Source organism: Saccostrea cucullata, unplaced genomic scaffold (genome assembly GCF_032062105.1).
Source record: "Saccostrea cucullata isolate Sc308-1 unplaced genomic scaffold, CSIRO_AGI_Scuc_v1 ctg273, whole genome shotgun sequence".
NCBI classification, from domain to species: Eukaryota; Metazoa; Mollusca; class Bivalvia; order Ostreida; family Ostreidae; genus Saccostrea; species Saccostrea cuccullata.
Window position 1 is genome coordinate 6,216 of NW_026927629.1, and position 23,205 is coordinate 29,420.

A 23,205-nucleotide genomic window follows, 5' to 3' on the forward strand; every position below is an offset into this window, starting at 1 on the left:
GGACTGCATAATTATAATTTTCTTAAAAAAAACATGACTGGGCAAATCTAAAATGGGGGCAAAATTGTTTGCAAGTGTAAAAGGGCGAAAATACCTTGGGGGGGAAAATAACCCTGTATACAGTACAACCTTTAAATTTCCATACGGTGCATCCAAAACTTAGCATTACCCTAACACAACTCGATCATATCTTGTCACTGAATTTAGCAGTACTAGTAAAGCTACATACCATTGCTCCACTTTTCCCATCTTCTCTCAAGAACATAGATTTAGGCCATGGAAAATTAATTTCTTGGTTCTCAGGCCTTTTTTCAAAAAATATGATGAGGGAGAAAGGCTTTTTTTCTCTTTTTTATTGCCCCCAAATCCTGATGAGGCTGCTTTTTACTTTGTACAAAACCTCAAAAAATGATGAGGGAGGTGATTTGTTGTTTTAATTTTATTGATTTAGCAATAAAAAGGGTCAATAGGGACCCTTGGAAGAGATAGGGAGGGCCTGAGAACCAAGAAATTAACTTTTTATGGCCTTACGTACATGGAGTAAATTATTCACACACAGATAACAGTACCTCTATAGTACTGGTTACGTACCATCGCCTCCAATCTGCCCAGCTCCTCTCGTGAACGTGCCTCCAGTGTAAGAATTTATCATCTCTCAGTAGCGTGTCCTTAAACGGGTTAAAGTCTATCTTCTCCAGCTCTTCTACAATTAAGAATAAACAAACAGATCACAGATAAAGAATTTAGTGAAAGAGCCTCATGCTTTTAGGCATACATGGGTTCATTTCATTTTAAAATATTTACATTCGTTGTTTTTTACTACTAAGCCAACTGTGAAATTGATTTGAATACCATTTTCATGTATACTATATGCAGAAATATAACCCGGGGAACGTGCGTTAACATGACGTCACAATGAGGCTGCAGCGACATTAGTAAAAGCGCAACAATATAGTGCAGCGAAAACTTCAAATATTTAGAATATTTTAGTTGCTTCCAAACATGTAAAATGTAAATATAAAGAATGTTTTTCAGTTTAGTTTTAATCATTGGTGTGTGAATCACACAGTTTAGTAGGACATTTTTTATTAAGCGTACGGCCATAAATTCCCCCGTGAAAGTTTTTTGATTAAACCAATAATATAAAAGGTAAAAACATTCCCTAATTGAATAGACTAAAATCGTGGAATAAAAAATTTTTTCTCCCTTACAGATATTCAATCCGACGTAATGAATGTAGTGTAACAGAGAGAAACCCGTAGGTTTTGCTGATTTATGTAATGGAGAGAAAACATGTGGGTTTGGACGATGTGTAATAGATTAAATTTCAAGTACATGTATTTGATCACTTTAAATGGTCAAGAACAGAGACAATGTGAGGGTGTTACAAACAGATGTCAGAAAACATGTTATCCCACTTCTTTTACTCCTTCTTGAACATTAATCATGAGAGAGTGGGCTGCCCAACAATGAGTCATATAAAAATAGTCTAAACACATTGCATGCTGTATTTCCTAATAAGCAAATCTATTACTCGATACATTGCGTCTATGCATGTTCTGTGTACAACTGTTTCTTGTGGGTGTACAGTTATTCGGGAAATAGACCTGCTCCAGAAAAAAAAATACTGTTTATTTACAATTCTGTATAAAAACACTGAAACCCCTTTTTTTTTTGTGCGAGAGAAATTTTCGCAAAAGTTCGGGGAGAGCCTCCCCATCGCGAATTTGGGCCGCGAACCCGTCCTTAAAGTGTATGTGTCTATTAACAACAACCAAAAAGGTTTTGGGATCGCAAAAAATTAATCGTCGCTAACTAGTTTATCTCTTAAAAATTTAGGAAATAAATCGCCGCGAATAAAGTAGGTTTACGGGTATTAGGTATGTCTTTAAAGTTACAGACAAAAGAAGGCAAAATCTTAGGACAAAGGACTTTTTAAATTTTTGGGTTTTAAGAAAATGATCAAATAGACAACAAGCACTTTACAATTTTCCAAATCCTGGTCAACTGAGCTGAAAACAATTTTCTATAATCTTTGATCTTGGGAGCATAGTAATAGTGGGAATAAGAGGCAACAATATTTTTTTTAAATTAAGGTTTCAATGAATGACTCACCAAGTCAAAGTCTGGCAGATTATCAGCATCTAGAACCATTATTTCTGAGAATGGTCTGAAAAAAAATTTAAAAGAGATTCTATAAAATGACTTTGCAATCTTAAAAATAATGCTGTAGTAGTATATCATGTACGAGGGTTGATCCAAAAGTTCGTGGAATTTTTTTCCCTAAAATTTTATTTTTGTTTTTGATGAAAGCAAACAATAGGCATATCATAATAAAGAGTCATAATGTAACAATATTGGAAAATTCACCATGTTCCAATTACCAATAAGGTAACCCCAAGCTTTCTGAAAATGAATAGTTGTAAAAATTGGGGGAAATTTCAGTTACGTCAAATTAGACATGTCACGTCACATTATAGAAGCATCTCACCCTAATGCCCAAAATTTGAATACTTAATTCTACAAAATGCTCCCCTTTTTTAATTTTTTTTTTACAAAAGGCCGGGGTTTCCCTTTTGCCCCCCAATATATTCATTTTTCACTCATATATAAAATACTCCCCATCTTTCCATATGATGTTTCCAGTTTCAGTAGCAATGTTTGGAACAGTACATCAGCCGACAACGTCCATTAACGCTTTTAAAATTGTCAAGGGGGATAAACATTTAAAAGAACCCTAAAAAGGGAGCCACACCTTTATGCAATGTCTAAAAAAATTTCCAATTTTCCTTAAATTTCTTACACAACTGGGAAACCAGTAATCAAATGCATTTTTCCCTAGCCTATGTCAATAATATAAGTTTTTAAAGATACAGTGATCCGGGAATTTTACAAAATGTATGACTTTACCGAAATTTGAGGGTAGTCTAAAAACCTACAGTTTTGAACAATAAATTATCAATTAATAAACTAAATATGCAGCAAAATTGGTAAAACTTTAAAAAAAAGGTTTATAAAAGATCAAGCAATTGTAATAACGACATATTCATTTTCTATAACACATACGGTGTTTTCTTCTCATTTCAAGTATAAAGAATTAAAATGAAAAAAAACGCATTGATGTTTCCCCGCATTTCCAAACATCCGTTTCTATGGCAACTGTCATAGAGTTACTATCAGAAATATTTAAAATATTTTTTTTTTTAAAAATATTCAACAAGTGCCTATATTTTCATTTGTAATTTTCAACCAATTTCACTTATAAATAAATAAAATATGAAAAAATTTCCCCACGAACTTTTGGATCAACCCTCGTACATGCATATTAAAATTTTTAAAATTAAAAAATTTCCAATAACGAAAAAGAAATTTTTCAAAACTTTAATCCACACTAGACAAAAAAGGACTTAAATAGTTTTTTTTTTCTGTTTTGCATCCAAATATGCCTCCATTGAAAAACTTTTTTTTTTCCTTCTTCCTCCTTCTTTTTACGTTTGAAAAACTATATTATGAAAGTCACCCTTTTATGGTTTTTGTGTAATTTGTAGGGTTTTGTGTAAAGCAATCATTTACCCGGGAAAAATTTTGAACGGGGCCCGGGTTACAGATGCCCCCAAACGCTCCCCAAACCCCTTTTTTGGCCCCAATTCCTTTAAAACTTTAAAAAAAATTTAAAAGTATCGAAGGATTTTATCAAAGAATAATAAAAGCTACAATGATATCAACTATATGTCATTTAACGCATTGTACGTGCACGCACGTGCATGTACATGCAAGATGATCACGGCATGTTGTCTAAACAATTAACATATCTATATATCAAAAATAAATAAAAAAAATTTCTTTAAAATATATATTTTAATGTTTTTTTTAAAAAAAAAGTACGAAGGGTTGCCCGCAACCCTGTGTCTCGCCTGTGTCGCTGTGGTTAGTAAGAAATAATTTGTTTGATAAACTGAAGTTTTTATTGACATTTCAGAAGGAATAACTCAAAAATACAATAATAAAGAAATGGAACAGCTGACTTTAAAATCTAATCCCTTGGCCCATTATATTGGCATTTATATATATATACATATACCCCCGTAAATTCACAAATTATTGTGATGTTTTTATTATTGCGAATATTGCAACGTGTTATGAGTCGCAATAATTTGAACTTGCATTTTGAAATCAAATCCACTGTATATGTATCAAGTCATTCATGCAGAAAATGTAGGTGAAGATTACCTAATTTTTGGGACTGATATTGTTGGTTTTTTTAATGATGTTGGAGACTGACAAATTATCATGCCACTATAAGTTATAGTTGTGGGTATGGACCTCCACCATAAATTTATGCAAAGTCACTCATGCAAAAAAGTAGGTCAAGATGACCAATTTTGGTACAGGCGTTTGTGGTTACCCATAGTATCCACTGACAAATTATCATGCCACTATAAGTTATAGTTGCTGAGATATGGACCTCCACCATAAATTTATGCAAAGTCACTCATGCGGAAAAATGTAGGTCGAGATGACCTAATTCTGGTACAGGCCTTGTGGTTACCCATGATGTATCCACTGACTAACTATCATGCCGCTCTGGTTCTCGCTGCTGAAATATGAACCTCCATTATCAATTTAACCAAAGTCATTCATGCAGAAAAATGTAGGTCAAAATGACCTAATTCTGGTACTGATGTTGTTGGTTACTTATAACCTGTACAATGACAAATCATCATGCCATTATAAGTTATAGATGCTGAGATATGGACCTCCACCAAAAATTTAACCAAAGTCACTCATGCAGAAAAATGTAGGTCAAGATGACCTAATTCTGGTACTGACGTTTGTGGTTACCCATGATGTATCCACTGACTAATTATCATATCCCTATAACTTATAGTTGCTGGAATATAGGTCTTCACCATAAATTATCATGAAAAAACTAAGTCCAACTTAAGGAAAAAATACGGAAAAATTTGAATTTTTTTTTTCAAAATCATACTTGGGATATAAATTTTTATCCATACTGAATATTGTGTCCAAATTTCAAGATACTTGAATAAAATTTGAGAAAGTTATTGCAGTTTATAAAACTTTGACATTTGGGTTAACCAAAAGTTGGACGCCGACGACGACGACGACGGAATCTATGGTCGCTATGTCTCGCTTCGCGACATTCGTCGCAGGCGAGACAAAAATGGCATTTTGCGTATTTCGCGCGTGCACGTGCATGAATGTCTGTTCGTGTATTCAATTTTGATAGTACCATTATGTAGGAATCATTATACCTATCATATTCTAAATTTTATCCCGTTTCATAGAAAACTAAAAAAGTTAAAGACATTTAAATTTTCAGCCAATCAGATTGCAGCAATCATTCATGCGCAGGCTTTTCATGATAATTCTTATATACCATGCTGTAGATCTTCATAAAGTATAACAATGTTCAAAATTTCAAAGGATTTTGTCGAAAAACAAGAAAGATATTGAGACTTTAGTTTCAGCCAATCAGAGCGAGGTACACGTGCATGCGCTTGAGATCTTGCTATTTTGACCATGTCCTCTAGTCTATGCTTCTCATAATTATATCCTTATATTATAAGTTTCAAAACATTCCATCAAAAATTTAAATAGTTACATCTATATCAATTATATTGGACATATCTGGCGTTGAGTTTCAAAGCATTTAATAAAAAAAATAGAAAAGTTACGGCTATATCTATTATATTGGTCATTTCACGTGTTGCATGTGCACGCTCTTGCAAGCACGTGCGCGCAAAATGACCTTCGTTCCGCAAATCTACATAACATGCCTACTGACCCTAAAAAGGTTTCACCTTAGTTGGATGTGCAGTTTACAAGATCACTCGCGGAAAAGATTTTCCCAGGAAGAAGAAAAAAAATAATAATAATAACTAGAAACTCTTGTTGCTACAGCAACAAAGAAGGTCTTCCGTTTTCCTCTATTTATCTGTATGCAGGATTTTTTTTTCTATTTTAAACAAGAGGCCCAGGGGCCACAGCGCTCACCTGAGCACATCGGGCTTGAATTTACTCCCCCCCCCCCCTCCAGGCATTCATCATATGAACAAACTAGAATCTACACTACCTGAGGATGATTCCATATAAATATCACTAATCATAGCTTTGAAGTACTTGAAAAGAAGATTTTAAAAGGTTTCCCTATATATCCCTATGTAAAACTTGGGTCGGCCATTTTGGCCCCACCCTAGCCCAGGGAGTCATGATTTGAACAAACTTGAATCTACACTACCTGAGGATGATTCCACCTGAGTTTCATCTTTCCTGGCCCAGTGGTAATTGAGAAGAAGATTTTTAAAGATATTTCCTATATATTCCTATGTAAAACTTGGGTCGGCCATTTTGGCCCCACCCTAGCCGTGGGGGTCATGATTTGAACAAACTTGAATCTACACTACCTGAGGATGATTCCACATGAGTTTCATCTTTCCTGGCCCAGTGGTTCTTGAGAAGAAGATTTTTAAAGATTTTTCCTATATATTCCTATGTAAAAATTGGGTCGGCCATTTTGGCCCCACCCTTGCCCTGGGGGTCATGATTTGAACAAACTTGAATCTACACTACCTGAGAATGATTCCACATGAGTTTCATCTTTCCTGGCCCAGTGGTTCTGGAGAAGAAGATTTTTAAAGATTTTTCCTATATATTCCTATTTAAAACTAGGGTCGGCCATTTTGGCCCCACCCTACCCCCGGGGGTCATGATTTGAACAAACTTGAATCTACACTACCTGAGGATGATCGCACATGAGTTTCATCTTTACTGACCCAAAGGTTCTTGAGAAGAAGATTTTTAAAGATTTTCCCTATATATTCCTATGTAAAACTTTGATCGGCCATTTTGGCCCCACCCTACCCCCGGGGGTCATGATTTAAACAAACTTGAATCTACACTACCTGAGGATGATTCCACATGAGTTTCATCTTTCCTGGCCCAGTGGTTCTTGAGAAGAAGATTTTTAAAGATTTTCCCTATATATTCCTATGTAAAACTTTGATCGGCCATTTTGGCCCCACCCTACCCCCGGGGGTCATGATTTGAACAAACTTGAATCTACACTACCTGAGGATGATTCCACATGAGTTTCATCTTTCCTGGCCCAGTGGTTCTTGAGAAGAAGATTTTTAAAGATTTTCCCTATATATTCCTATGTAAAACTTTGATCGGCCATTTTGGCCCCACCCTACCCCCTGGGGTCATGATTTGAACTAACTTGAATCTACACTACCTGAGGATGATTCCACATGAGTTTGATCTTTCCTGGCCCTGTTGTTCTGGAGAAGAAGATTTTTAAAGATTTTTCCTATATATTCCTATGTAAAACTTGGGTCGGCCATTTTGGCCCCACCCTACCCCCGGGGGTCATGATTTGAACAAACTTGAATCTACACTACCTAAGGATGATTCCACATGAGTTTCATCTTTCCTGGCCCAGTGGTTCTGGAGAAGAAGATTTTTAAAGATTTTTCCTATATATTCCTATGTATAACTTGGGTCGGCCATTTTGGCCCCACCCTACCCCCGGGGGTCATGATTTGAACAAACTTGAATCTACACTACCTGAGGATGATTCCACATGAGTTTCATCTTTCCTGGCCCAGTGGTTCTTGAGAAGAAGATTTTTAAAGATTTTCCCTATATATTCCTATGTAAAACTTTGATCGGCCATTTTGGCCCCACCCTACCCCGGGGGTCATGATTTGAAAAAACTTGAATCTACACTACCTAAGGATGATTCCACATGAGTTTGATCTTTCCTGGCCCTGTTGTTCTGGAGAAGAAGATTTTTAAAGATTTTTCCTATATATTCCTATGTATAACTTGGGTCGGCCATTTTGGCCCCACCCTAGCCCCGGGGGTCATGATTTGAACAAACTTGAATCTACACTACCTGAGGATGATTCCACATGAGTTTCATCTTTCCTGGCCCAGTGGTTCTTGAGAAGAAGATTTTTAAACATTTTCCCTATATATTCCTATGTAAAACTTTGATCGGCCATTCTGGCCCCACCCTACCCCCGGGGGTCATGATTTGAACAAACTTGAATCTACACTACCTGAGGATGATTCCACATGAGTTTGATCTTTCCTGGCCCTGTTGTTCTGGAGAAGAAGATTTTTAAAGATTTTTCCTAAATATTCCTATGTAAAACTTGGGTCGGCCATTTTGGCCCCACCCTACCCCCGGGGGTCATGATTTGAACAAACTTGAATCTACACTACCTGAGGATGATTCCACATGAGTTTCATCTTTCCTGGCCCTGTTGTTCTGGAGAAGAAGATTTTTAAAGATTTTTCCTATATATTCCCATGTAAAACTTGGGTCGGCCATTTTGGCCCCACCCTACCCCCGGGGGTCATGATTTGAACAAACTTGAATCTACACTACCTGAGGATGATCCAACATGAGTTTCATCTTTACTGGCCCAGTGGTTCTGGAGAAGAAGATTTTTAAAGATTTTCCCTATATATTCCTATGTAAAACTTTGATCGGCCATTTTGGCCCCACCCTACCCCCAGGGGTCATGATTTAAACAAACTTGAATCTACACTACCTGAGGATGATTCCACATGAGTTTCATCTTTCCTGGCCCAGTGGTTCTTGAGAAGAAGATTTTTAAGATTTTCCCTATATATTCCTATGTTAACTTTTATCAGCCATTGTGGCCCCACCCTACCCCCAGGGGTCATGATTTGAACAAACTTCAATCTAAACTACCTGAGGATGCTTCCACATGAGTTTCATCTTTCCTGGCTAAGTGGTTCTTGAGAAGAAGATTTTTTAAAAATGCCATTAATTTTTCCCTAATTCATAATTATCTCCCCTTGGAAAAGGGCCTGGCCCTTCATTTGAACAAACTTGAATCCCCTTCACCCAAGGATACTTTGTACCAAGTTTGGTTGAAATTGGCCCAGTGGTTCTTGAGAAGAAGATGAAAATGTGAAAAGTTTACGACGACAACAACGACAACAACGACAACGACAACGACAGACAACGGACAAATTTTGATCAGAAAAGCTCACTTGAGCCTTCGGCTCAGGTGAGCTAAAAAGACAGACATATAATAAACTAGTAGACTAATTGTTCAGTGAACAATTATCGGCCTTTCCACCTTTTTAAGCATTTCAATATCATTTGGGCTGAAAAAATTAGAAAAAAAGCAAGAAAATAAATAAAACAGCAAAATTGTCATTTCTCTACTAGGATTTTAGATCGGGCTCGCAGTTGGTATAATTTTACCCTAAACAGACTTCCTGGATTGTTTGTAGTCGACTCGGGGACAACCACGATTTCATTGATCACGCAAAGAGAGCACGTTAAAAACATTGTAACACACTCCTAGGTGCATATATCAGCTTGAATGAGATTGTTTTCGAGTTAAGATGTAAGGGGTAGGGTCTGATTAAAATTACGAAATACCTAATAATATGAATAACATGCATTTGATCTGCGCATCAAGACGGAAGCGTAAGTGAAAACGTTGTGAAATGTCCCATGTGTACCTGCATTATATGTGCATTATACATGTATTAAAGAGATGTTTGAAAATATCCGATTTGAGTTGTTTTATGTTTGAAATGGATGGCGATAAATTATTTAAGAGCATGTGAGAAACATGAGCGAGAGATGCAAGGCAGTTTATAATTATGGAAAAGGAAAACAGAGAATCGGGTTCGGGTTTTAACATTCCTGACCGAAATAGGCATGAAATTCAATGTAAGTAGCATAAATAAAATTCCAAACATGTAATTCTAGATGGGAAACACAGGGAAGAAACGTGTATTTCTTTTTACTATGCTGAAAGTCGCTATTTCTTGGGATTGTGTTATTCTAGAAAAAAAAAACAAATTTCAAATGAAATCAAGATTCATTCTATTAATATTAAATCCAAATAAAATTGAAATAAATTCCATACACTAAAGAAAGCAAGAGTACTTGGTATTAAAATGTCGTAATAGAGCAGGAGAATCGAATGATATTAACAAAAATTGCAGAAATAGCCAATACGGGCTTTAATTAATTTTAATGCTCAGCAATACAAAATCTCAGACAGAAAAAAAAAATGCAGATTTTGCCGATTTTCACTAGAATTTCATTATATTTTAGAGGCTCACTTTAAAACTCTCAGGACACTTTCTTTAAGGTCTTTTCTTGCTTTTACTCCGAATCTTATGTCGATATACTTGTCGTTTGACTTGTAGACATTTTCTCTATACTGCTGTTGATTTTTTATTTCAAGAAAGGAGGGGGGAGGATATAAGCATTTGTTAGAGTAAGAGTTGCAAATACCTCAACGACATTAAACTTGATTGTGACCTTTGGATCAATAGGGGTTTATTTATCAAGGTCAAGGTCATCCAAAAAAGAGAGAGAGATAAACTTGAGATTAACTCTTGAAGCTGAATCTAGATAAAGGTAATGAATATTTCTTTATTACTTTTGGAGTAAGGGGTCAAAGGTCAAGGTCAAAGGTCAAGGTCAAATATAAATCGACAATTTCTCTAGTTTTCCAATGATCTTGACCTACTCCTCAAAGTCAAAGGTCAAAACATCTCATGCAGTAGTGAGTCATAGACATTTTCTCAACACCACGCCGTTCAAAGGGAGGTAACTGCAATTTATCTAAGCTATCTAAATTGCGTAGAAATTGATTTGGTAGGGAAAAATCGCTATTTCTTAGATCCATTCAATTAATATTCAATGTAAATAAAATTGAAATAAACTCTACATACAAAGGAGATCAAGAATACTTGGTATTAAAATTTCGTATTTGAGCAGGAGAATCGAATGCTATTGACAAAAAGTGAAGAACTACCCAATACAAGCTTTGATTAGTTTTCATGCTCATCAGCACCTAGATTTCAGACAGAAATGTAGTTGTTGCCGATACTCATTAGAATTTCATTATATACTTCAGAGACTCACTGTTAAACACTCAGGACACTTTCTTTGATGTGTCTTCTACTGCAATCTTTAAATTTCATGTCAATCTGTGTCGTCGTTTGAACTGTAGAAAATTTTTCTAGGTTCCTATTGATTTAAAAAAAAAAGAAAAAAATAGGGGGGGCAATATAAGCATTTGTTCAAGTGAGAGATGTAAACATCCCCACGGACTCAAGCTTGATTGTGACCTTTGGGTCAATGGGGTCAAAGGTCAAGGTCATTTATCGAGGTCAAAGGTCATTCAAAAACCTTTTAAACTCGACTTTTACACTTGAAGCTGTATCAAGCTAAATACAAGAGGCCCATGGGCCACATCGCTCACCTGAGAAGCTTTGACCATTCTGTTCTTTACCAGATTTCCCCCTTGTTATACATAATGCATCCCCACCCTACCCCACTGATCATAATTTAGACATTTTGAAATCTACACTACCCCACGATCCTTCCATGGGCACATATGTTTCAGCATTTTTGGCCCAGTGGTTCCTGAGAAGAAGATTTTCAAAGATTTTTCCTATATATTTCTATGTAAAACTTTCTTCCCCTATAATGGCTCCGCCCTTCTCCCGGGGGTCATGATTCCTACAATTTAGAATTTACACTACCCCAGAATGCTTCCACATAAGCTTCACTTTTTCTGGCCCAGTGGTTCTTGAGAAGAAGATTTTCAAAGATTTTTCCTATATATTTCTATATAAAACTTTGATTCCCCATTGTGGCCCCGCCCTTCCCCCGGGGGTCATTATTTGAACAATTTAGAATCTACATTATACCAGGATGCTTCCACATAAGTTTCAGCTTTTCTGGCCCAGAGGTTCTTGAGAAGAAGATTTTCAAAGATTTTTCCTATATATTTCTATGTAAAACTTTGATACCCCATTGTGGCCCCGCCCTTCCCCCGGGGGTCATGATTTGAACAATTTAGAATCTAAACTACACCAGGATGCTTCCACATAAGTTTCAGCTTTTCTGGCCTAGTGGTTCTTGAGAAGAAGAGTTTCAAAGATTTTTCCTATAGATTTCTATATAAAACTTTGATTCCCCATTGTGGTCCCACCCTTCCCCCGGGGGTCATGATTTGAACAATTTAGCATCTACATTATACCAGGATGCTCCCATATAAGTTTCAGCTTTTCTGGCCTAGTGGTTCTTGAGAAGAAGACTTTCAAAGATTTTTCCTATATATTTCTATGTAAAACTTGGATTCCCCATTGTGGCCCCGCCCTTCTCCCGAGGGTCATGATGTGAACAATTAAGAATCTACACTATACCAGGATGCTTCCACATAAGCTTCACTTTTTCTGGCCCAGTGGTTCTTGAGAAGAAGATTTTCAAAGATTTTTCCTATATATTTCTATATAAAACTTTGATTCCCCATTGTGACCCCGCCCTTCCCCCGGGGGTCATTATTTGAACAATTTAGAATCTACATTATACCAGGATGCTTCCACATAAGTTTTAGCTTTTCTGGCCCAGTGGTTCTTGAGAAGAAGATTTTCAAAGATTTTTCCTATATATTTCTATGTAAAACTTTGATACCCCATTGTGGCCCCGCCCTTCCCCCGGGGGTCATGATTTGAACAATTTAGAATCTACACTACACCAGGATGCTTCCACATAAGTTTCAGCTTTACTGGCCTAGTGGTTCTTGAGAAGAAGAGTTTCAAAGATTTTTCCTATAGATTTCTATATAAAACTTTGATTCCCCATTGTGGCCCCACCCTTCCCCCGGGGGTCATGATTTGAACAATTTAGAATCTACATTATACCAGGATGCTCCCATATAAGTTTCAGCTTTTCTGGCCTAGTGGTTCTTGAGAAGAAGACTTTCAAAGATTTTTCCTATATATTTCTATGTAAAACTTGGATTCCCCATTGTGGCCCCGCCCTTCTCCCGGGGGTCATGATGTGAACAATTTAGAATCTACACTATACCAGGATGCTTCCACATAAGCTTCACTTTTTCTGGCCCAGTGGTTCTTGAGAAGAAGATTTTCAAAGATTTTTCCTATATATTTCTATATAAAACTTTGATTCCCCATTGTGACCCCGCCCTTCCCCTGGGGATCATTATTTGAACAATTTAGAATCTACATTATACCAGGATGCTTCCACATAAGTTTTAGCTTTTCTGGCCCAGTGGTTCTTGAGAAGAAGATTTTCAAAGATTTTTCCTATATATTTCTATGTAAAACTTTGATACCCCATTGTGGCCCCGCCCTTCCCCCGGGGGTCATGATTTGAACAATTTAGAATCTACACTACACCAGGATGCTTCCACATAAGTTTCAGCTTTTCTGGCCTAGTGGTTCTTGAGAAGAAGATTTTCAAAGATTTTTCCTATATATTTCTATATAAAACTTTGATTCCCCATTGTGGCCCCACCCTTCCCCCGGGGGTCATGATTTGAACAATTTAGAATCTACATTATACCAGGATGCTCCCATATAAGTTTCAGCTTTTCTGGCCTAGTGGTTCTTGAGAAGAAGACTTTCAAAGATTTTTCCTATATATTTCTATGTAAAACTTGGATTCCCCATTGTGGCCCCGCCCTTCCCCCGGGGGTCATGATGTGAACAATTTAGAATCTACACTATACCAGGATGCTTCCACATAAGTTTCAGCTTTTCTGGCCCAGTGGTTCTTGAGAAGAAGATTTTTTAATGACCCAACCCTATTTTTCTCTTTTCTTGATTATCTCCCCTTGCGAGGGGATATGTTCCTTCATTTTAACAATTTAAATTCCCCTTCACCCAAGGATGCTTTGTACCAAGTGTGGTCAAAATTGGCCCAGTGGTTCTTGAGAAGAAGTCGAAAATGTGAAAAGTTTACAGACGGACAGACAGACGGACAGACGGACGGACAGACAGACGGACGGACGGACGACGGACAAAATGTGATCAGAAAAGCTCACTTGAGCCTTCGGCTCAGGTGAGCTAATAAAAAAAATAACTCTTGGGCCAAAGGTCAAAGGTCAAGGTCAAACATCAAACTCAAAGGTCAAGGTCATGTGGCATATATAAGCAATTTAAATACTTTTCCAATGACCTTGACCTTTTGACCTTTGGTGTTGTTTTATTTCTTATAATTGGAAGTTTTCGTTGTTTTTATTTCTTTTAATTTATTTTTGGTGGCGCTGACATATTTCAAAACTACTAATTAGATGCAATAAAGTAATGAAAAAAAATTGGAAAGAAAAAAGGTGGAAATTTCGATTTTTCAAATCACATCCTGTGACGACCGGAAGTGACGGCGGAGACATTTATCCCTATATCTGTTGTTCACTCGTCAAAGTTTATTATTCTTATAAGTTAAGTGTCTTGATGTGTTACCATAACCAAGATCTGGCTATGTTAACTACTCAGTTGAGGATAGGAAATCATGAGACCGGAAATCAATTTTTAACAGATATTTGTAGTTACTCTAGACATTTGCAGTCTGAATTAGATGTTCTAAAATCATTTCAAATACTCTTTCTATAAAAGATATTTATGGGATAGTATGGAACTCAAATTATGCAGTTTTTCTCTCATAACCGGAAGTTGCCGTTTTTGTTTCTGGTGGGACGGACATATATCAGAACAACCAATAAGATGCAATAATGTGATGCCGAGAAGTATTCCAAAAAGAAAAGCTGAAATTTCTGATTTCTTTGATCACTTCCTGTGACGACCGGAAATGACGGCGAACGATCTTAACCCTTATGGTTTTGCCTACTTATCAAGATCTATTACTCATTCAAGTTTGGCGTCTCCATCTCTTACCGTTTCCGAGATCTCTTTGTGATAACTTCTCATATTGAGGACAGAAAATCACGCGACCGGAAGTGAAGTTTACAAAGATATTTGAGGTTACTGTAGACATTAGCAGTCTATATAACATATCTAAAAATCACTACAAATACTTTATGTATAAAAAATATTTATGGGAAAGAAAAATACACAAATTATGTAGTTTTTCTCTTATAACCGGAAGTTGTCGTTTTAGTTTCCGGTGGGACTGATATTTTTCAAAAATACAAATAAGATGTTATAATGTGATGCAAAAAATGTTTCATGAAAGAAAAGTTAAAAATTTTGATTTTTTGGATCACTTCCTGTGACGACCGGAAGTGACGACTGACGGTCTTATCCCAACTGAATTTGCCTACTTATCAAGATCTAACACTTATATAAGTTTGGTGTCTTAATCTCTTATCGTTTACGAGATCTAGCTATGATAACTTCTCATTTTGAGGACAGGAAATCATGCGACCGGAAGTGAATTTTCCAAAGATATTTGACGTTACTGTAGTCATTTGCAATCTGAATAACATATCCAAAAATCATTATAAATACTTTATCTATATAAAAAATATTTATGGGAAAGAAAAATACTGAAAATATGCAGTTTTTCTCTCATAACCGGAAGTTGTCGTTTTTGTTTCCGGTGATACTGATATATTTCAAAACTACAAATAAAATGCTATAACGTGATGCAAAAAAGTTTCAAAAAAGAAAAAGTTGAAATTTTCGATTTCTTTGACCACTTCCTGTGACGACCGGAAGTAACGGAGGACGGACTTAAACATATTGCACAAATCTACTTGTCATGATCTATTATTCCTTAAAGTTTCGTGTCTTAATCTGTTACCGTTCCTGAGAAATCGTCCGGACATGATCTCTTTCGTAAAAACGGAAATCGGACATATTTGACGACCGGAAGTGAATTCTGAAATACTGAAAACTACATTTGAAAGATATTTTCATTTTCTATCACCCCTGAAAATTTCATGAGAATCTGTCCAGTCATCTCTGAGAAATCGTCAAAAAAAGAAATTTCAAAAGGGGAAAAAAAAATAATAATAATAATAAAAAGAAACAGTAGAATCACTATAAGGTCTTCCGTCTGAAACGGAAGACCTTAATAAGAAACAGAGTAAAAACAATATGTTCCCCAACTTCGTTTGGGGAACATAAAAATCTACTGTTCTATTCCAGGTGCTTTATTTATTTTTGTTTAATGTGTTTTTTTTAGAAGTTTTCACTCACATTGCCAGCACCTACTGCAAATCATAGAGATTTCAATTCATAAGGTATCAACTGAAGAACCGGTTTAAACATCCACAGTAGGATTCAAACCCATGAGTTAAGGATCATTTCCTTACTCCTGGCAAATACTCTAGAGCTGGTGCTCTCAATACCGCACCATGCATGTGTCCTTAAACCTATAGTATACCTAAATCCACCACATCAGGGTGTATAGAATTTGTAAAAAGACAGAAACTTACTCTAGTTTTGGTAATGCTTTCTTCTCATATCCTTCTGCATTGAGTGCCAGGAATTCCTCATTTAGTATAGGGCTGTTCATCTCAAACGGCTGAAAAATTAATCACAAGGTATCAGATATTTCATGATTCAAGGGTCAATTAAACATTTTAGTACTTTTTAAACGAAACAAAAGACAGGTCTTAAAATAATGGATTTTATCAAGTTACTGTGCAGTTAATATACTCCATTGTTTTCAGACCTGTCTTTTGTTTCTTTTTTTTTTTTTGTTTTGTTTCATTACTGTGCTGTTTCTAAAAAAAATTCTCTATTTGATGGTGACTTTTTAAAAATATGTGGAAGAAGGAGGGGGAGGGGGCATCATGTTAAACAGCTGCAATAATGTAGCCCCTCTACAATTTTTGTATCTGATCCCCCCCCAAAAAAAAGTCACTTTAATTATCTTACCACTTTCCTCTCTTTGATCTTCTTCATGCAGTATGCTGGGGTGGCATCAAGGTAAATACAGAGATGTGGCGCCCAGAGATAATGAAACGAACCCTCCACGTAATCCTCAAACTGCTCATACACTAAAAATAGACCATTCACAAAATAGAGTTTAACACTAAACACAGTCATACAAAATAGATTTTAAAGCTGACATGAATTCTTGAAAACGCAACATTTTCATCTATGTACGACTTGTTTCATACCAACTATAGCCGTATTCCGCCATATTTCTTTCCGATACCTTGTCTCATTGTAACGATGTATACCCCAATGCGCTCGTTACACTTGAATGATTTTTTGGATTGGGTATCGACTTGTGCACATCTCCGATGGTAAAGCATATGAGAACACATGAGGTGATCAAGACATTTCAAAAACAAAATAAACAACATAATAATCGTATTTTTGAATGATTATTGATTTGAATCAAAAGAAAAAAAATGCAAGTTTGGAAGAGAAATTTAGATGCATGAGTACGTATTTTTACAGTGCGCCAATTTATGCAGAATAAACATGAAATAAAAAGCAGTAAAATTTGCAAACACATTTTTGAAATTATATCATTTGAATGGAACAAAACAAGCAACGTCTTTGATTTGCAGGTCCTATGCAATTGATGCAAATCGAGAAAACGCCTCGAACGCTGTAAACGTACCCATACCTGGTAATAAGGTTACTGCATCGGTTCGAAGATGTGCACAAGTCAAGTGATATTCACCCTGAATTCCATTTATTGAAATATGCATCACAAAAAAGAAATAAACTCCATAAAAGCTCAATAGTAAACACACTGTCATTACTCCGTACACACCAGCACGACGATACACTTAGTCCGTGCTGATCAGATTTTGGTCAGGGAAAATATCAAAAGTGGAAAGAGAAGTTATTTGGTATTTGCGCGGCTGAAAGGGGGGGGGGGGGTATTATAAATGATGTTAATAAGCTATAATTTTGAATTGTTTATCTACACGTAGTTCTATAATATACGTTCTATACAAAGTCATGTATATAGTCTGCAGTTGGTTTGCGTCGCAAAATTCATTTGTCAATTATAACTGATTATTTTAGTACTAATCTCAAATCTAAACCAAGTAATTTGATGTACGGCAATAATTTACTTCAAATCTTAAAAGCAATTTACCAGAATACAAATTCTTATGTGTACATCTATACATTTTTTAACACATACACACACGGAGAAAGGCCATCCCCTGTTCAGATTGACATTTAGGCATTTGATTTTTTGGACCGGGCGGGGGGGGGGGGGGGGGGGGGGGGGGGGGGGGATACAAAAATAATTGACATGACCGTTATTTAAATATTCTTGGAAGACAGACATTTCTTCCGAATTCAGTTTTGAGATTTTTTAAAAATGTGTCACTCCGACCACAAAGTATGTGCATTTTGAGGAATGTACCGTAACTGTTTTATAATTATGTTGTTACAGGAAGTATTTCGAGATTTCAGTATCCCTGCCTGATAGTCTAGGTATTTTTTTTTTTATAAATATAAATAATTTCTGTAGGTGAATTTGGGAGATAATTTTAAAAGCTAGGGTAGGGATACTTGACACTGGTTGAATACGGATAATTATTATTTATTCTTTTGTATACTGAACTCTCTCTCTTTCTGTCTGTAACCACCCGTTGGGGCAAAGGTATAAAATCCTACGCACTTTATGCTGTACCATTTATCATGCCTTAGAACAGATCAAGGATTTTTTACAGGCGAGATGTCGAAACTTCATAAATTGAATAATAATTTTACTTTGGACAGGAAATTAACCCAAACGCCCAAATTGAAAGAGAAACTAGACGTACATGTATTATGAGCAATGAGCTCACTAAAAAGAAACCTGCCTCCCATATGGTTATAAGGGCAAAGTCCATATTCCGCTAAATTCATACGTGTCAGATCAAAAAGTAAAATAGGGGGTGTATAATGGTAAAACGTAATAAACTTAAGATTCTTTGAAAGTTTCATTAAATTTCTCTACGTGGTATAAGAGGATTTGCGGATAAGAGATGGGTACCCCAAAGCATAACAGACAGACGAACGGACATAACGATTACTATATAACCTCCCACTTTTCAGGCGGGGGATATAATAAACGTGAAATATACATCACAGGAATGGGAACATTGGGAACCTTCTCGAATACCCTCTCAAACGTATGTGTCGAACTTGGACAACAGACAAGAGAATTTTTAAAAAGCTAGTTTTAGGTAGAATGTGGAATTCTCACGAGGAGTTTACTCTCTCTTCCTATATGCTTTTTCTAATAATCATTAAATAAATTATTTATGCCTAGAAAAATTCACATTAAATTCTATTTTCATTATCATTGTACCAAAGAATCAAACTCGTTTGTTATACCCCACGCGTGAGGTATAATGTTTTTGACCCGTCAGTCAGTCTTTTTTTTTTTTTTTTTTTTTTTTTTTGGTCAGCGCAACTTTTCATAAACCACTGTACAGAGTTTTGTCGAACTTTGCAGATATTTATAGGAGACAATGTGTGTGTACGTAGATTTGCACATCACCAGGAAATTTCGAATTCTTTATTTTTCGGGAATTTCCGCACTTTTACATTTAGATTTTGGCCATATCTTGAATATAGAGGTGAGCAGTTTGTCAGCGCAACTCCTCATAAACTGCTGCACACAATTTCGTCAAACTTTGCAGATATTTAGGACACAATGTGTATAGATGTGCATATTACAAGGAAATTACGATTCCTTTATTTTTTTTCTGGGAATTTCAGCACTTCGACTTTTGGGGGAGTGTGGGGTATGTGAACGTGGTCACTTTTTCTTTCAAAGTGCATAAAATTATAAATAACTTTAAATCAAATTATATTAGGTCTAATAAAGCCAATACACAGTATTTATTTGAAAATAATTGATCATAAAGAAATCCAATCTGTTTCAGACGTTTTCCTTACATTAATTTTATGAGAGTGTTATGCATGACTGTTTTATTACACCCCCCCCCCCATATCATGGGAAAATATCTTCAAAAGGTGAATGATTCGTGATAATGCCTGCTTTTTTTTGAATTTGTTGAAGTTAAACCATGTACTTAATCGTAAATTTTAATTACAACATGTACAGACAAGAGTAATGTTATTTTTGAAAAAATTACTTGCAATTTTTTTTTCAATCAACGTACCCCACTGAGCTTTCAACCTTTGATATTTTCCCTTACCAAATAAAATGATCGGCATGGGCCACGTGTGTCCAAGCATCTTTTACTGTTGAGTTAGCAATGGATTACATGACTTCTGAGATGCATTTTTCAATAAAAGTAAAATAGGATAATTCTTTCGACATGTGCACATCCCTGTAACGATAGCAGTAGTCAGGTAAATGTTTTTTATCACTGCGTTTGGCGCGTTTTCTCGACCTGCATGGGTGTTTGGTGTACTTGTATGTATTCCGTGTCAGTTTATTTTCTATATTGCAGCAAATGCATTCAAAAATAATTTAATTCTCGGTATAGTTTTATTTTTTGTTGAATTTTTACTTTTCAAACATGTATTTGGTCAGTTTATGGATTTCTAAAAACTTTGTTATCGGAGATGTGCACATATCGACAGTCAGGCTACAAAATCACTCAAGTGAAGCAATCGTACAAGGCTATATATAGCAGGTACAGGTGACCAAAAATTTTCAATTAAATATGGCGGAATCGAAGATATATGGCGGACAAAGGTGTACAGGAATGTAGTAAGTCGTACAAAGATGAAAAATGATGGCTTTTTAAGAGTTCATGTCAGCTTTAACTCTGAAAATAAACCATCCACAAAATAAATTTTAACACTAATAATACACCGTCAACAAACTAGTGCAGTCTAAGTAATTTTTTTTAATCAGAATTTTTCAGTTATTTCCCGATCATGAAAAGGAGCACATGGCATGAGTGACTGGTCTGCAGGGCCTGGGGATGCTCACTCCTGCATGGCACCTGATCCCACCTCTGATGTTTTGGAGGTCCGTCTTTGCTCTGCTCCTATTTTGTATTGTTTTATGGACTTTTGTACTGGAATTGGTCGTTATCTCCACATGTTTCATTAAAGTTCTCAGACAAGAGTATTTCAAGGGAGATTTTCCTCTAAGAGAAAAATAATCAAATGTCTGTTCGTAAACTTTTTATGAATCATGTAAATGCCTCTAATACAATTTTAATCAATTTTAGCTACTTTTTCACATTCCCCAACACAATTCTCTTTCTTAAGCCACTAGCGGCACTTTTAGAGTTAATTTTTAACTGTCTACTGAGTATTGTACAGTGCTGAACAGCCAAATATTCTTTTTTTTAGTTCTTATTTTCATCACTTGAGGAAAAAAGGGTCTGTTCCTGGGAATTAGATTCAGTCTGTGGTTGACAATTAAAGTGTTGAGTTGTTAACCCTACACATTTAAAATTTTACAATTTTTTCAGGACAATTTATTATTAATTTGGGCTGTTTATCAGTTACCAAAAAAAAAACAACAAACAAAACAAAAAAAAAAACAATGAAAATTATCCCCCATGACATTACTATTTTTACAGTATATATATCCCCATCATTTATTCTTTATTACACTGATTAAAAATCTACTCTTACCCATATTTTCCTATCAAAAACTATATATGTTAAACAGAAGTAAGATTAAAACATATTTTTGGTTACCTCTTTTATTGTACAGTTTCTTTTTCAGCATGGCGTAAGAGAAGGCTATGTCACTGTATAAATTTCTAGACAGGACCACTCCTTGTCCTTGAAATAGAAAACACAATGAAATATTATTGTCATTATTTCCTGCAATCTATTAAAATTAGATCTTTGATTTGCTCCAGTTAGATTGCTACACAAAGTTGTGTAGCGATCTAGCTGGATCAGATCAACATGATCAAAGATCTAATTTTAATTAGATTGTATATCCTGATTCCAACAATGGATATCAAATTCAATTGACAAATACATATAAATATGTGGGGGGAAAAAATCATTTAATAGTCGTATTGTGTGACTAAATTCCTTTGTTTCTTTCTGTACAGAAAAATATGAATATAAAGTTCAGTTATCATAATATATCTTACCATGCTCAATATATGTTCTTAAAGATAAATTACATGGAAAAATAGACTGGCCTTTGCAAAATTGGAGAAAAGGATGGGACCTTTGAATATGAAGCCCCAATTATAGACAACCAGAATTACCTGCTCATTTTAACCATACTGTAAACCAACTTTTATTCACGTGAGCATCTGCATTGTGAATGTTTGCATGTCGCCAATCGGGTATTTTAAATTTCATTTGTAAAATCTTTTGTGTGTTTCTAGAGCTCTTCAGTACAAAAAAGGCTACCAAAATTCACCCTAGTTTAGCCACAGTAAATCGTGAAATGTAAGTTGTCGCAAATAAAAGTTCTTTGACAGTCGTCATACCTGTATTTACTAAGTGTTTCAGAGCATCAATATATATGTTTAGCCCTGATAAATCGCAAAATAAAGTTGTCACGCGTAAAAGTTGGTTGACAGTACTTTATCATACCTGTATTGACTATGTGTTTCAGGGCATCGATATATACGTTCCATCTGTAATAGTACATTTCCCATTGGGTCTTCATAATCAGCGAGTTGTCCTCCAACTTTTTGGTTGCCCAAAATGTTTCCAGGCTGTTGAACATTGTACGGTTTGGGGCACAAGCATTGACTTCCCTCATGTCAAAATGACCCCATAATTCCCTTGAAATGTAAATTTTGTCATAGTCAACATCTTCAATATACCGCAAATCAAATTCCTCTGCTATTTTCTTGGCCAAATCTTTCTTTCCTGTTCCGATATTTCCATCAACGATAATTACGATAGAGTTTTCATTCATACGATGAATGTTACTTTCAAAAGGCTGCCAGTAACAATTAAATCTGTGTTTGAAAGGCTTCTCCCGGGGAGGCAATGGAAACGGGTCGTTCTTCGACCGCAAGTTTGCAACCTGAGTGCAACCTGGCAGAACTGCAGTAAGAAGCGGTGCTTTGAGGAATCCTTTAGCACAACTGCTCCCTGATGTTAGTAACCTCGCGCCCAAACTCGCCATAATTATGGCAAAGTTTTCCTCTTCTTTCTAGTTTCTTAGCTCTCACCTTGAATACCGGAAGTTGACATGTATTCGGTATACCGTGCCCGATGCCGGTTTGTACCGTACTGTCGTACTTAAAAATGTTGCAATGAATATTTCTAAAAAGCTTGCCTGACTAAAGAAATCAATATTTAATTCAACAAGTATAGTACAAACATGATAGTGATAAACTGTTCATTCATTTTTTTTATTTATATTTTTGGGGGGTGGGGTGGGGGTTATTTTATTTTTAAAGATCGTAATTAATTTATTTTAACGTGAGTGACTAAATTAAATAAATCACTAAATCTTTTCGAATTCTGAAAATGGGAAGAAGTTAATGTAAACAACCAAACATTTTTTTTACTTCG

General features: G+C 35.8%; 1 protein-coding gene across 1 annotated transcript; it reads right to left on the reverse strand.

Annotated features, from left to right (window-relative positions):
• Window positions 1-539: 539 nt before the first annotated feature.
• Window positions 540-22,873, reverse strand: LOC134275030 (NADH dehydrogenase [ubiquinone] 1 alpha subcomplex subunit 10, mitochondrial-like). The gene is made up of 6 exons (XM_062757269.1): window positions 22,270-22,873; window positions 21,406-21,492; window positions 16,690-16,811; window positions 16,245-16,333; window positions 2,112-2,170; window positions 540-703 (listed from the first exon to the last, which is right to left on the reverse strand). Exons 1-6 carry the CDS (start codon window positions 22,811-22,813, stop codon window positions 546-548), a joined length of 1,059 nt encoding a protein of 352 aa, XP_062613253.1. The 5' UTR covers window positions 22,814-22,873; the 3' UTR covers window positions 540-545.
• Window positions 22,874-23,205: the final 332 nt, after the last annotated feature.

Bases quoted from the DNA above. Each gene is read 5' to 3' on its own strand.
- LOC134275030 (XM_062757269.1), bottom strand. From the start codon at position 22,813: ATGGCGAGTTTGGGCGCGAGGTTACTAACATCAGGGAGCAGTTGTGCT. The intron at 16,334-16,689 runs GTAAGATAATTA...TTAATTTTTCAG, and splicing joins AGATCAAAGAGAGGAAAGTG to CCGTTTGAGATGAACAGCCC. The intron at 704-2,111 runs GTCATTCATTGA...TCTTAATTGTAG, and splicing joins GCCAGACTTTGACTTGGTGA to AAGAGCTGGAGAAGATAGAC.